At 41.4% G+C, this 12,456-nt stretch overlaps 1 protein-coding gene across 3 annotated transcripts in view; it reads left to right on the top strand.

Annotated features, from left to right (window-relative positions):
* gnpat (glyceronephosphate O-acyltransferase) overlaps positions 1 to 12,456 on the top strand; it is a 39,436-nt gene that overhangs the window by 13,565 nt on the left and 13,415 nt on the right. For all 3 annotated transcript variants that reach the window (XM_072250872.1, XM_072250879.1, XM_072250885.1), the window contains 4 exons: positions 4,726 to 4,877; positions 4,971 to 5,101; positions 8,301 to 8,524; positions 11,431 to 11,676. In XM_072250872.1, the coding sequence (XP_072106973.1) occupies positions 4,726 to 4,877; positions 4,971 to 5,101; positions 8,301 to 8,524; positions 11,431 to 11,676 (753 nt within the window). The remainder of the gene's footprint in view (positions 1 to 4,725; positions 4,878 to 4,970; positions 5,102 to 8,300; positions 8,525 to 11,430; positions 11,677 to 12,456) is intronic.

Below are 12,456 nucleotides of genomic sequence, written 5' to 3'. Positions count from 1 at the left end.
TGATCTTGAGCAGATTGAAAACATGATGACGTTCATATTTGTTTTTATTACCTACTGTGTTCAGGATACTTACCATCGAGAAGAGGCCTTGGTTACTTGCAGCCCTTCATGATTATCTGCAAGAGATCAGCTTCTCTGTGTACATTCTACCCAACATAAGCAAGGACTTTCTCTCCCCCTTCTCTTCTCTTCGTCTACCTATCAGCTCCCTCTGGTGCTCTTCCTCCTTCCCTTTTTCCCATTGTTCATTCTCTTCTACTGTCAGATTCCTTCTTCAACTTTTTCCAGCAATCACCTCCCAACTTCTCACTTTGCCCCCCTCCCTCACCTGGTTTCACCTATCACCTAGCTATCTTCCTTCCCCTCACCCCACCCTATTATTTTGGCGCCTTTTCCCTTCCTTTCCTGACCTGATGAAGGGTCTTGGCGCGAAACATCAACTGTTAATTCATTTCCATAGATGCTGCTTGACCTGCTGAGTTCCTCCAGTATTTGGTGTATGCACCTGCACATTCCCTTGTGTTTACAATCAAGGTACAGTATGTGTTAATGACTCATCACTCATGATAATTGCACCAGAACCAATCTGAAGTCTCAAAACAATCTACTGCAGAAAAAAAGTATACACTGGATTAGCACTAAACCAGTGGTAGAAACAAAAGGTGTGGGAAACTGTAAAGTTAAAGATAGACCATGCATGGGAGCACCGATTTAACTTCATGCTCGGTAGTAGGGAACTGTATCCAAAATATTTTTAAGGCCGGAGTTCATGAAATATTTGCAAGCAGTCATGGTCTTGCAGCAAAAGGTATTAATAAGCCACCCCCTTTTTTTATCCCCACCCCAAACCCAATCCTGTTTTTTTTCTCTCCCTGTCTAGCTGCCCTCATAAGCTATCAACCCAATAGCATGGTCTCAACTTGTCAGAAATATTCCCACTAAATGATGAAGGCCCAAAATGCCATTTGTCTATTGTTCTCCATAGATGCTGCCTGTCCTGCTGAGTTCCTCCAGCACTTTAGAGGCATAGAATAGTACAGCACAGTAAAAGGACCTTTGGCCTGTCTAATCCGCCTAGTCCCATCAACCTCCACCTGGACCAGAGCCCTCCATACCCATCCCATGGATGTATCTATACAATTTTTTCTTCAATGTTGAAATCAAACTCACATCCACCACTTCCATTGGCAGCTTGTTCCACACTCACACCACCCTCTGAATAAGTTCTCCCTCGGGTTCCCCTTAAACATTTCACCTTTTACCCTTAACTCATGACCTCTAGTTATAGTGTCACTCAATCTCAGTGGGAAAAGTCTGCTTGCATTTACCTGGTCGATGCCCTCATAATTTTGAATACCTCTAGCAAATATCCCCTCATCCTCCTGTGCTCTAGGGAATAAAATCTAACTAATTCATCCTTTCCCAGTAACTCATATCCCCAAGACCTGGCAACATCCTTGTAAATTTTCTCTGCACATTTTTAATCTTATTGATATTGTTCCTGTAGGTGGGTGAGCAGAACTGGACGCAACACTCCAAATTAGGTCTTACCAACGCCTTGTACAACTTCAATAGAACATCCCAACTCCTGTACTCAATATTTTTACTTCTGAATGCCAATGTGCCAAAAGCTTTTCTTTATGAACCTATCTACCCGTGATTCCACTTTGAAGGAATTAATGATCTGTGTTTGCAAATCTATCTGTTCTGACACACTACCCTAACATTTACCATGTAGGTCTTATCTTGGTTTGTCCTCCCAAAGTGCAACACCTCACACTTTATTAAATTCCATCTGCCATTTTCCAGCCCATTTTTCTAGTTGGTCCAGATCCTGCTGCAATCTTTGATGGTCTTTCTTGCAGTCCACTATGCCCTCACTCATAGGGTCATCTTCAAATGTGCTTATTCAGTTTACTACATTATCACCCAGATCAATGATCTGGGTGACAAACAACAATGGACCCAGCACCGATTCCTGCGGCACTCCATTAGTCAGAGGCCTCCAATCTGGATTTCCAGCATCTGCAGAAGCATGAACACGAGGAAATCTGCAGATGCTAAAAATCCAATGCAACAGGCACAGAATGCTGGAGGAACTCAGCAGGCCAAACAGCATCTATGGAAAAGAGTGACAGTTGATGTTTCGTGTTATCAGTCCTGATGAAGGGTCTCGGCCGGAAACATCAACTGTTTACTCTTTTCTATAGATGCTGCCTGCCTGCTAAGTTCCTCCAGCAGTTTATGTGTGTAGATCTGCAGAATCTCTTGTATTCAGAGATATTTCCTTTGTCCAATCTGTCCCTCCCCTATTCTCTCTAAAACAACTTCTCTGCCAGTTCTGATAAGGTTCTCCAATCTGAAATATTAACTCTGTTTCTCTTTCCACAGATGCTGCCTGACTTGCTGAATGTTTCTTGTGTTTTTGAGTTTTATTTCAGATCTCCAGCTTCTGCAGTCTTTTAATTTTCATTCACTCCTAGTTGATATTTTATAAAGCATTTTAGCATTTCTCTACCCACAGCAAATTTTTTTTACACTCTCTTTACATGTGATCGGAAGGTCAATTTGTCTGTAATTGCTTGTGTGACTCTGTGGTATGCAGCTAAGTGAAAACAAATATCTGGGATTCTCAGGCTGTAGTTATGAAACTGACAAAGGTGGGCATTTGTTTTGATTTTCTGTATAATGTGGATGCACTCTAATAAAATGTTGCCTGCCTTCTGACTGCACCAACTCTTAATCTCAATTGGCTTGAATTCAGTCTGATTTATCTGGTGTACAGCATGTTGATTTGATATTGGATTTTGTTTTAATAGGGAAAGGAAAGTGCCTATTGACTTCCCCATTTCTCAACCTCAGTTTGTTAAAATGGTTTCTGTCTTTTATTTAAGAAAAAGAGATCTTAGATTAATGAGCATAGTTCACCTTGTAAGTATGCCTCAAAGAACTGACGTAATGTAACAACTGCTAATTTTATTATTAGTAGTAGTACTGCCCATTACACCACTGATGTTTAGGGCAGTTCCTCCATCTCTGGTGGTGTTCAGGGCTTCCTTCATCATGTCAGTAACTTCCTCTCGATTCGCACTGCCATCAGTCATACAAGTCCTGGGTGAAGACTCAGGAATACCATCGCATTCAGATGCAGAAGGATTCTTCATTGCTGTGTCCGTAACGGTCTTGTTTCCCCAGTCAGTGTTGTTAGCTGTGAGCTGAGCCGCCGAACCTGGAGGACCAGTGGACCACTCTTAGTCTGGCCTCTATCCTTTGACCTGTTTGGCATGAGTGACCTACCAAGAGCCAAAACATAAAACCCTAACTGCAGCCAACATAGTTCTCTGGGTCACCGAGATACGCAAGCCTCCAAAGAACGACAAGGTTGTGTCCTCTTGGAGGAACTACTAACTTGCATACAGAAATAAGCTGGAAATGCAAGGGTAATGTCCATATCAATTTTTAATAATGGTTAATAGATGAATATTAGCTTGTATATCAGGGTACTCCCTTACTCCTCTTCAGCAGAGTGCCACATGATTTATTACATTACATTCAAATGAGAGAGCTAATGGTTTAATATCTCATAAGAGCTTCAGTGATTAGTAGTCTGTCGTTATGCAGGATAAACATTTTGCTTGTCTTTAGAATGGATAGAGTTTGAGAATGCAACCACAAAGTCACGGATGGCAGTTGTGCAAAGGTTCACTTAAACATTTGAAATGTTCCTAACACTTGGAAAATAATTTTATGTTGTTCACAAAAATATTAACAAAATAGGAGGAACACACACAAAATGTTGGAGGAACTCAGCAGGTGAGACAGCATCTATGGGGAGGAATAAAGAGTCAACGTTTTAGCCTGAGACCCTTCATCAGACTGCCTGGCTCTAATGCCTGCTGTGTCTTCATGACCTTCCACTCTCTGAGGAGGAACTTTCTGTTCTCAGCAAGGACCTTAAAATTGTCCTTCTGCATGTCCACCTCAGTGAGTTCTGCACCTGCCATGACACTGAGCTCTTCTTCTGTCGCCCTATTTCGAAGGCTACTTCTTTGGCAAGGATTCCCCACACCCCACTCTCATCAATGACTCCTTCAGCCTCCTCTTCTTTGTGGACACCCTGTTTTGGATCTTTTCATCACCAACTGCCAAAGAGCCATCAACCTTCTCAATTTCAGCAGTCCAGTCTCCTATTCGAACTTCACGCTCCTTTATTCTTCTCCATAGATGCTGTCTGACTTGCTGAGTTCCTTCAACACTTTGTGCTCCTAAATATTTCCAGCATCTGCAGAATCGCTTGTGTTTATGTTTGTAATTTTCAGCATGAAAGTGGCCAACTATATTTCAAATCAATGCAATATAATTCTATCTTTGCAAGAGGGATATCAATCTGAAGGTTAATTTTGATTTTGATCTGTGGGCAACAGACAATCATTAAGTTAAATGCTTTTCAACCTCTTTTTAAAAAAAAAATAATAGTCTTACCAGCATCGTGCTGCTAATGCTTGGATTCCATGCAGTTCAGAGCCAGGCAAACGTGTCACTGGTTTAAGGCTGATAGATACAGTGTCAAGTGGCTGTCAAGTAAGTTCATTATATTTTACCATATATTTGTATTTTAGAACTTGCACTTCCAATGTAAATGTGAATATTGCATGCTTTAAGCAATAATATTTGTAGACAATTTGTATTTTTCACTTTACATTTTTTAAATGTTCTCTCTTACAGGGCTGTTAAACATAGCAATTGAACCTTTTCTGATGGGGGAGGTATTTGACATGTACTTAATTCCCATAAGTATAAGCTATGAGCGAATCCTGGAGGAGTCCCTCTATGCACATGAACTTTTAGGCGTTCCAAAGCCAAAGGAATCAACTTCGGTGTGTTCATATTTCTTGTTGTAATGTCTCTAATTTAGCTGTTTTCTAGAAAAATAAATGGAAGTTGGTGACCAAACCAGTTTTCTTTCATAGGGTTTGCTGAAGGCTAGGAAGATTCTAAGTGAAAACTTTGGAAGCATACATGTTTACTTTGGCCAACCTGTGTCAGTGCGATCCATAGCAACAGGAATTGTTAGGAGAGCTCATTATAATTTGTTACCCAGGTCAGTTATCAATATCTAAAATAGCGTGTTAATAAAATAAAACATCATAATTCTGTGTTGTACAATAAATATTTTACACATGTTAATTGTTAGGCACTTTGTCAGGCTAGACATGAGCCTGGAATACTGGAACAATGTCAGAAATGAGATGTTATAAAAAGAAGTGATCAAGTTTCATTTAAAAAAAACAGGTAGAATTATAGAACATAGAACAGTACAGCACAGTACAGGCCCTTCGGCCCACAATGTTGTGCCGACCCTCAAACCCTGCCTCCCATATAACCCCCCACCTTAAATTCCTCCATATACCTGTCTAGTAGTCTCTTAAACTTCACTAGTGTATCTGCCTCCACCACTGACTCAGGCTGTGCATTCCACGCACCAACCACTCTCTGAGTAAAAAACCTTCCTCTAATATCCCCCTTGAACTTCCCACCCCTTACCTTAAAGCCATGTCCTCTTGTATTGAGCAGTGGTGCCCTGGGGAAGAGGTGCTGGCTATCCACTCTATCTATTCCTCTTATTATCTTGTACACCTTTATCATGTCTCCTCTCATCCTTCTCTCCAAAGAGTAAAGCCCTAGCTCCCTTAATCTCTGATCATAATGCATACTCTCTAAACCAGGCAGCATCCTGGTAAATCTCCTCTGTACCCTTTCCAATGCTTCCACATCCTTCCTATAGTGAGGTGACCAGAACTGGACACAGTACTCCAAGTGTGGCCAAACCAGAGTTTTATAGAGCTGCATCATTACATCGTGACTCTTAAACTCTATCCCTCAACTTATGAAAGCTAACACCCCATAAGCTTTCTTAACTGCCCTATCCACCTGTGAGGCAACTGTCAGGGATCTGTGGACATGTACCCCCAGATCCCTCTGCTCCTCCACACTACCAAGTATCCTACCATATACTTTGTACTCTGCCTTGGAGTTCGTCCTTCCAAAGTGTACCACCTCACACTTCTCCAGGTTGAACTCCATCTGCCACTTCTCAGCCCACTTCTGCATCCTATCAATGTCTCTCTGCAATCTTCGACAATCCTCTACACTATCTACAACACCACCAACCTTTGTGTCGTCTGCAAACTTGCCAACCCACCCTACTACCCCCACATCCAGGTTGTTAATAACAATCACGAAAAGTAAAGGTCCCAGAACAGATCCTTGTGGGACACCACTAGTCACAATCCTCCAATCCGAATGTACTCCCTCTACCATGACCCTCTGCCTTCTGCAGGCAAGCCAATTCTGAATCCACCTGGCGAAACTTCCCTGGATCCCATGTCTTCTGACTTTCTGAATAAGCCTACCGTGTGGAACCTTGTCAAATGCCTTACTAAAATCCATATCTTCCCTCCTTTATCTCTAATCAGTCCTACCTTCACTCCTGTCATCCTTTTTTTTTCTTCACATAATTGAAGAATGCCTTGGGGTTTTCCTTTATCCTACTCGCCAAGGCCTTCTCATGCCCCCTTCTTGCTCTTTTCAGCCCCTTCTTAAGCTCCTTTCTTGCTTCCCTATATTCCTCAATAGACCCATCTGATCCTTGCTTCCTAAACCTCATGTATGCTGCCTTCTTCCACCTGACTAGATTTTCCACCTCACTTGTCACCCATGGTTCCTTCACCCTACCATTCTTTATCTTCCTCACCGGGACAAATTTTTCCCTAATATCCTGCAAGAGATCTCTAAACATCAACCACATGTCCATAGTACATTTCCCTGCAAAAACATCATCCCAATTCACACCCGCAAGTTCTAGCTTTATAGCCTCATAAGTTGCCCTTCCCCAATTAAAAATTTTCCTGTCCTCTCTGATTCTTTCCTTTTCCATGATGATGATAAAGGCCAGGGAGCGGTGGTCACTGTCCCCAAGATGCTCACCCACTGAGAGATCTGTGACCTGACTTGGTTCATTACCTAATACTAGATCTAATATGGCATTCCCCCTAGTGGGCCTGTCAACATACTGTGACAGGAATCCGTCCTGGACACACTTAACAAACTCTGCCCCATCTAAACCCTTGGAACTAATCAGGTGCCAATCAATATTAGGGAAGTTAAAGTCACCCATGATAACAACCCTGTTATTTTTGCACCTTTCCAAAAACTGCCTCCCAATCTGCTCCTCTGTATCTCTGCTGCTACCAGGGGGCCTATAGAATACCCCCAATAGAGTAACTGCTCCCTTCCTGTTCCTGACTTCCACCCATACTGCCTCAAAAGAGGATCCTGCTACATTACCCACCCTTTCTGTAGCTGTAATAGTATCCCTGACCAGTAATGCCACCCCTCTTCCCCTTTTTCTGCCCTTTTTATTCCTTTTAAAGCACTGAAATCCAGGAATATTGAGAATCCATTCCTGCCCTGGTGCCAGCCAAATCTCTGTAATGGCCACTACATCATAATTCCATGTATGTGTCCAAGCTCTCTTATTTCTTATAAGCACAAGAAATTCTGTAGATGCGGGAAATCCAGAGCAACACATGCAAAATTCTGGAGGAACTCAGCATATCAGGCAGAGGGGAATGAGCAGTCAACGTTATGGGCCCAGACCCTTTATCAGGACTGGAATACAAGGGGGAAGAAGCTAGAATAAGGAGGATGGCGGCAGGAGGAAGGATTTCAAACTGGCAGGTGACAGCTAAGACCAGGTAAGGGAGAATGTGGATGGGTGGGAAAAAGGGGATGAAGTGAGAAGCTGGAAGGTGATAGGTAGAAGAGGTAAAGGGCTGAAAAAGAAGGAATCAAATGGGAGAGACCGGTGAGTCATGGGAGAAAGGGAAGGAGAAGGGTTACCAGAGGAAGGAGATGGGCAGGTGAGGAGAAGAGAAAAGAACTAAAACATCATCATGAACATCCCCTAGTGCAATACATTAAAACAAATAATTTCTATATCTTTATAACATGGTCAGTGGGGTTCCCTGTCCCAGTCCTGGTTTGATTGAAGTAAACCAAAGGCAGAAGTTATGTGTGGTAATAAGATCAAGATTAATATGGTATAAATGTTCATTAAAAGTTCAAAACCCTCAATATGCAAAACACTGAGCTCAATACGTGTGTACAATCAGCTTTTGAGATAAAATTGACTATTGTGACTCTGCTTTTGTGTGTTTATGTTTCTGCCAACTCCAACTGAATAAGAAGGTGCCCAAAGAAAGACCTTTTTAACATGATTCTTTTGAACTTTCAAATAGGCATATTCCACGGAAGCCTTCTGGAGATGTGTACAGTTTTCTTGATGCTCTCGGCCATAGAATAGTAATCCTTCAACAGAAAAATATGGTAATGAGTCCCTGGGTACTGATGGCTACAGTGGTCATCCAGAACCTGCCAGGCCTAACTCTGTCAGATCTAACTAGGCAGACACTATGGCTCAAAGCAATTGCAGAAACATTTGGTGCTTTCATCGACTGGCCAGGTAAGTAAGGGTTTACTTTCATAAAAATTATTTATTTTGAAAACATCCGATGTCCCCAACCCATACCTGTTTTACCAAGTGACACATAATACGTTAAAGCTCCTCATGAAAAATACTGTTTTACAACAACTCATGGATATTTGTTTCCCTCCAGAACTTTACCTAAATTATTATTCCGATTGTAAGGGTCCAGCAGGTGTGACATTGTCTGGTCCTATTTGCACATTTCCTTTCCAGTCAGGCAGCTGCTGTTGACCAAGAACAGAGACAGTAGCTGGTTACTTTGCTAAAACTCCTTCAAAGAGTAATGCTAACCTCTCTTTTTTTTGTTGCTTTGAAATGTCTCCCTATGTTACTGGCATGTTATTATTGAGATTAAATGAGCATAACAAGAACATTTTTATCTTGATCTTCAGCTACAGAGATGATTCACTTTCAATACCTACAGCCCTTTTCCTTTACATTGGGTAATAATAGTATAGTGCGATTACTCAAGTTGAGTATGGTGTTCCCCTAAGGGGTTGACTATTAGTAGGTCTTCAGGTGGTTATAGACCTCTGAGCAGATCACAACCTTGTAGGGTTTGGAGGCTTGCATGCCTCGATGACCCAGGGACCTATGTTGGCTGGGGTCAGGGCCTTGTGCTTTGGCTCTTGGTAGGGTCAGCCATGCCAAATAGGTCAAAGGGTAGAAGCCAGACTAGGAGTGGTCCACCAGTCCTCCAGGTTTTGGGGGTTCAGCTCAGGGCTAACCACCTTGACTGGTCAAAAAAAATTGTTATGGAAACAGCAATGAAGAGTCCTTGTATACAGGTTTGGAGGACCTTCATTGCTGCCCTTAACACCAGTGGTATAATAGGCATTGAAAAAAAAGGTGGCTGTAGAGGATAATCTGGGATCACCACAGGACTTAATCTGGAATATTGTGATGTGTCATCATCTTCTGCCAGCTGCACTGTTGAGTCTTGGTTGGATCATTTTTGTCTGGAAATTCCGTATTGGCCTTACTGCCATGGATGACCCTACCAGGAGCTAAGCTCCAGACATCATCGTTCTCAAGATCACAGGAACTCGAGCTTCTCCACCATGACAAGGTGACGATCCTCAAAGAAGATTGTTTTGGGTATCCCTGTAGACAGTAAAAAGTTTTCTGTTTGCTTGCTGGTCAGGAATTTCAAATATACTAGAGTTCTTTGATGCCATAGTCAGATAAATGCTACATCAAGGGCAATCTCTGGAATTCAGCTCCTTAGTCGGTGGTAACAGTGACTAGAGAATGGCCTTGAACGTGGTATGGAAACACCAATGCTGAGAAATGGAAAAGTCTACAGAGAGTAGTGGGTAGAAAGACCTCCTCACCATGGAGCATATTTACAAGGAGTGTTGCCACAAGCAAGCAGCATCATTATGAAGGACCCACCATCCAGGCCATGCTTTCTTCTCACTACTACCATTGAGCAAGAAGTACAGGAACTTTGGGTCCCACACCACCCAGTTCACAAAGTTATTACCTCAATCTGAACTGATTCCACAACCTCCAGGCTTGCTTTAGGGAAATACAACTGGTGCTCAGTCTTATTTCTTATTGCACTGTTTTAAAATACAGAACATAACAGCACAGAACAGGCCCTTTGGCTCATGATGTTGTGCTGACCATTGAACCTACTCTAAGATCATTCTAACCCTTCCCTCCATTTTATTGATCATCCATGTGTCTATTTGAGAGTCTCTTCAATACCCCTAATGTACTTTCCAATTTGATGTCTTTGCACATTGGTTTTTTATCAGTCTTTATGTATAGTTTTTCATAAATTCTATTGTATGTATTTTCCTGTAAATGCCAGCAAGATGATGAATCTCAAGGTAGCGTATGGTGACTTGTACATACTTTGATTTTTTTAAAAATTACTGTGATTTTGATGGAAACCAAAAGGAGTGTGAGTGAACAGATGATCATAAAGTACCACTAGATGGCTTTTCACCCTGTAGCACAGTGAAATGTTTTTCACCATGTAGGCACAGGTAAAGTCGCTTGCCAAGAGTCTAGAGGACAGATGGGGGTGGTAATAGGCCAGATTAGATCTTTATGGCTTTCTCTGAACAGTATGCATGTTGATAGTTTACACATAGTGGTACCTGAAGCGTATTAAGTACAGCACCGTGAGAGTGCAGTAAGGTACAAATGTTGTAACTTCAGCAGCTAACTTGTGTATTCTGTTGAGGTCAAATACTGTGTGTTGTTAACCATCTGTCTGCTGATCGTTATATCTCAGCATTCTATCATACATTCTTCATATGGAGGAATGATATATTTTGCAGTGATCAAAAGCTGAGACTTTTGAAAGGCAGTCTTTTCTCCCTTGTTAAAAAAGGAGCAGCACAGTAGTGTAGCAGTTAGCGTAATACTTAACAGTCCTAGCTGTAAGATGAAGGCTCAGTTACTGCCACTGTATATAAGGAATTTGTACATTCTTCCCGTGACTGTGTGCGTTTCCTCCAGTTGCTCTGGTTTCCTCTCCCAATCCAAAGACGTATGGGTTAGGGTTAGTAAGTTGTGGGCCTGCTATATTGGTGCCAGAAGCATGGTGCCGCTTGCAGGCTGTCCCCCAGCACATTCTTGGACTGGGTTGGTCATGATGCAAAAGATGCATTCCACTGCTTGTTTTGATGTTGATGTGACATATGAAGCTGGCCTCTTTCAAATCTCTAATCTCACAATCCAAAGATGCCACTGACAGACTAGACTAACATTTTGAACCAAAATTAAAATCATAGTCGTTATTAAATATTCTAATTTTTCAAAATTTTAGTCACACTTATTGATATGTTCAACATCTATCAGTTTTTTTGTTTCTATTGCATGTGTACAGTGAAATAAATGCACTGATAATCTGTGATCTGTTGCAGAAAACGTAACACCTGACAAAGTGATTCGTTCTAATCTGGCCTTACACCACAATATAGTGAAGACAATCAAAAACCAGGTCATGCTCTGCCAAGAAGACACTCCAGCTAAGTTCACAGTGGAAAAGATTTTCAAGCACACAGTCTCAGTGCTAGTGTGTGCTTCCTACAGAAATCAGATACTGCATGTCTTTGTACGCCCTGCCTTGATAGCAATTGCATTTCAAAGCACACAAAGCTGCAGGAGAGGTAAATATGCAATTTTCTAGAAATATGTCTACTATCTTTCATCTAAAATGAGACAGTAGGTTTTCCTTTCATCTAAGGAATGTGGATTTATATCTACAAACTGTGCCCACTTTATGGGGTACTTATTCTCTGTAAACTCTAGAGACATTTGTGCATGAAAATCGCAGGAAATCAGCAGCTTCTGAGATACTCAAACTATCCCATCTGGCATCAACAATCATTCCACGGTCAAACTCATTTAGATCACATTTCTTCCCAATTCTTATGTTTGGCCTGGATTACAACTGAACCTTTTCACCATGTTTTCATCTTTTATGCATTGAGTTACTGCCATACAATTGGCTGATTAGATATCTGCAGGTGTACCTAATAAAGTGGCCACAGAATGTACACCAGACAAATTCAGTGAAGGTTGTCTCTCTGCTGGCAGTGGGAATCATTGTTTAAAAAATTCTGCAGACTTTCTATTCTAGGCATTGGTCATAGAAATAATGATACTGAACTCCACAAGAAATGTAAGAGTACGGGTAAACTTGTATTGTTCAGGTGTCAAAAGAGAATATGATCTTCCTTGAGCCTGACCTGAGACTTAACGTCAACAGAAGTTAATTTTGTTATTCAATCTACCCAATATTTTACTAAGCACAACAAATTAAAGGTTAAAGTGATAAATATGTATTTCTGTATTTAAACCCAAGTAATTGTTTACAAATTTGATCACCTTTGCTCAGCATTCAACACATTAATAACCTCAATTCTAATCAAAAGCTCCAAAACCTA

This window comes from Mobula birostris, chromosome 2 (genome assembly GCF_030028105.1).
Source record: "Mobula birostris isolate sMobBir1 chromosome 2, sMobBir1.hap1, whole genome shotgun sequence".
NCBI classification, from domain to species: domain Eukaryota; kingdom Metazoa; phylum Chordata; class Chondrichthyes; order Myliobatiformes; family Myliobatidae; genus Mobula; species Mobula birostris.
The sequence above is the reverse complement of the archived record's forward strand: the minus strand, read 5'-3'. Positions and strand labels throughout refer to the sequence as shown.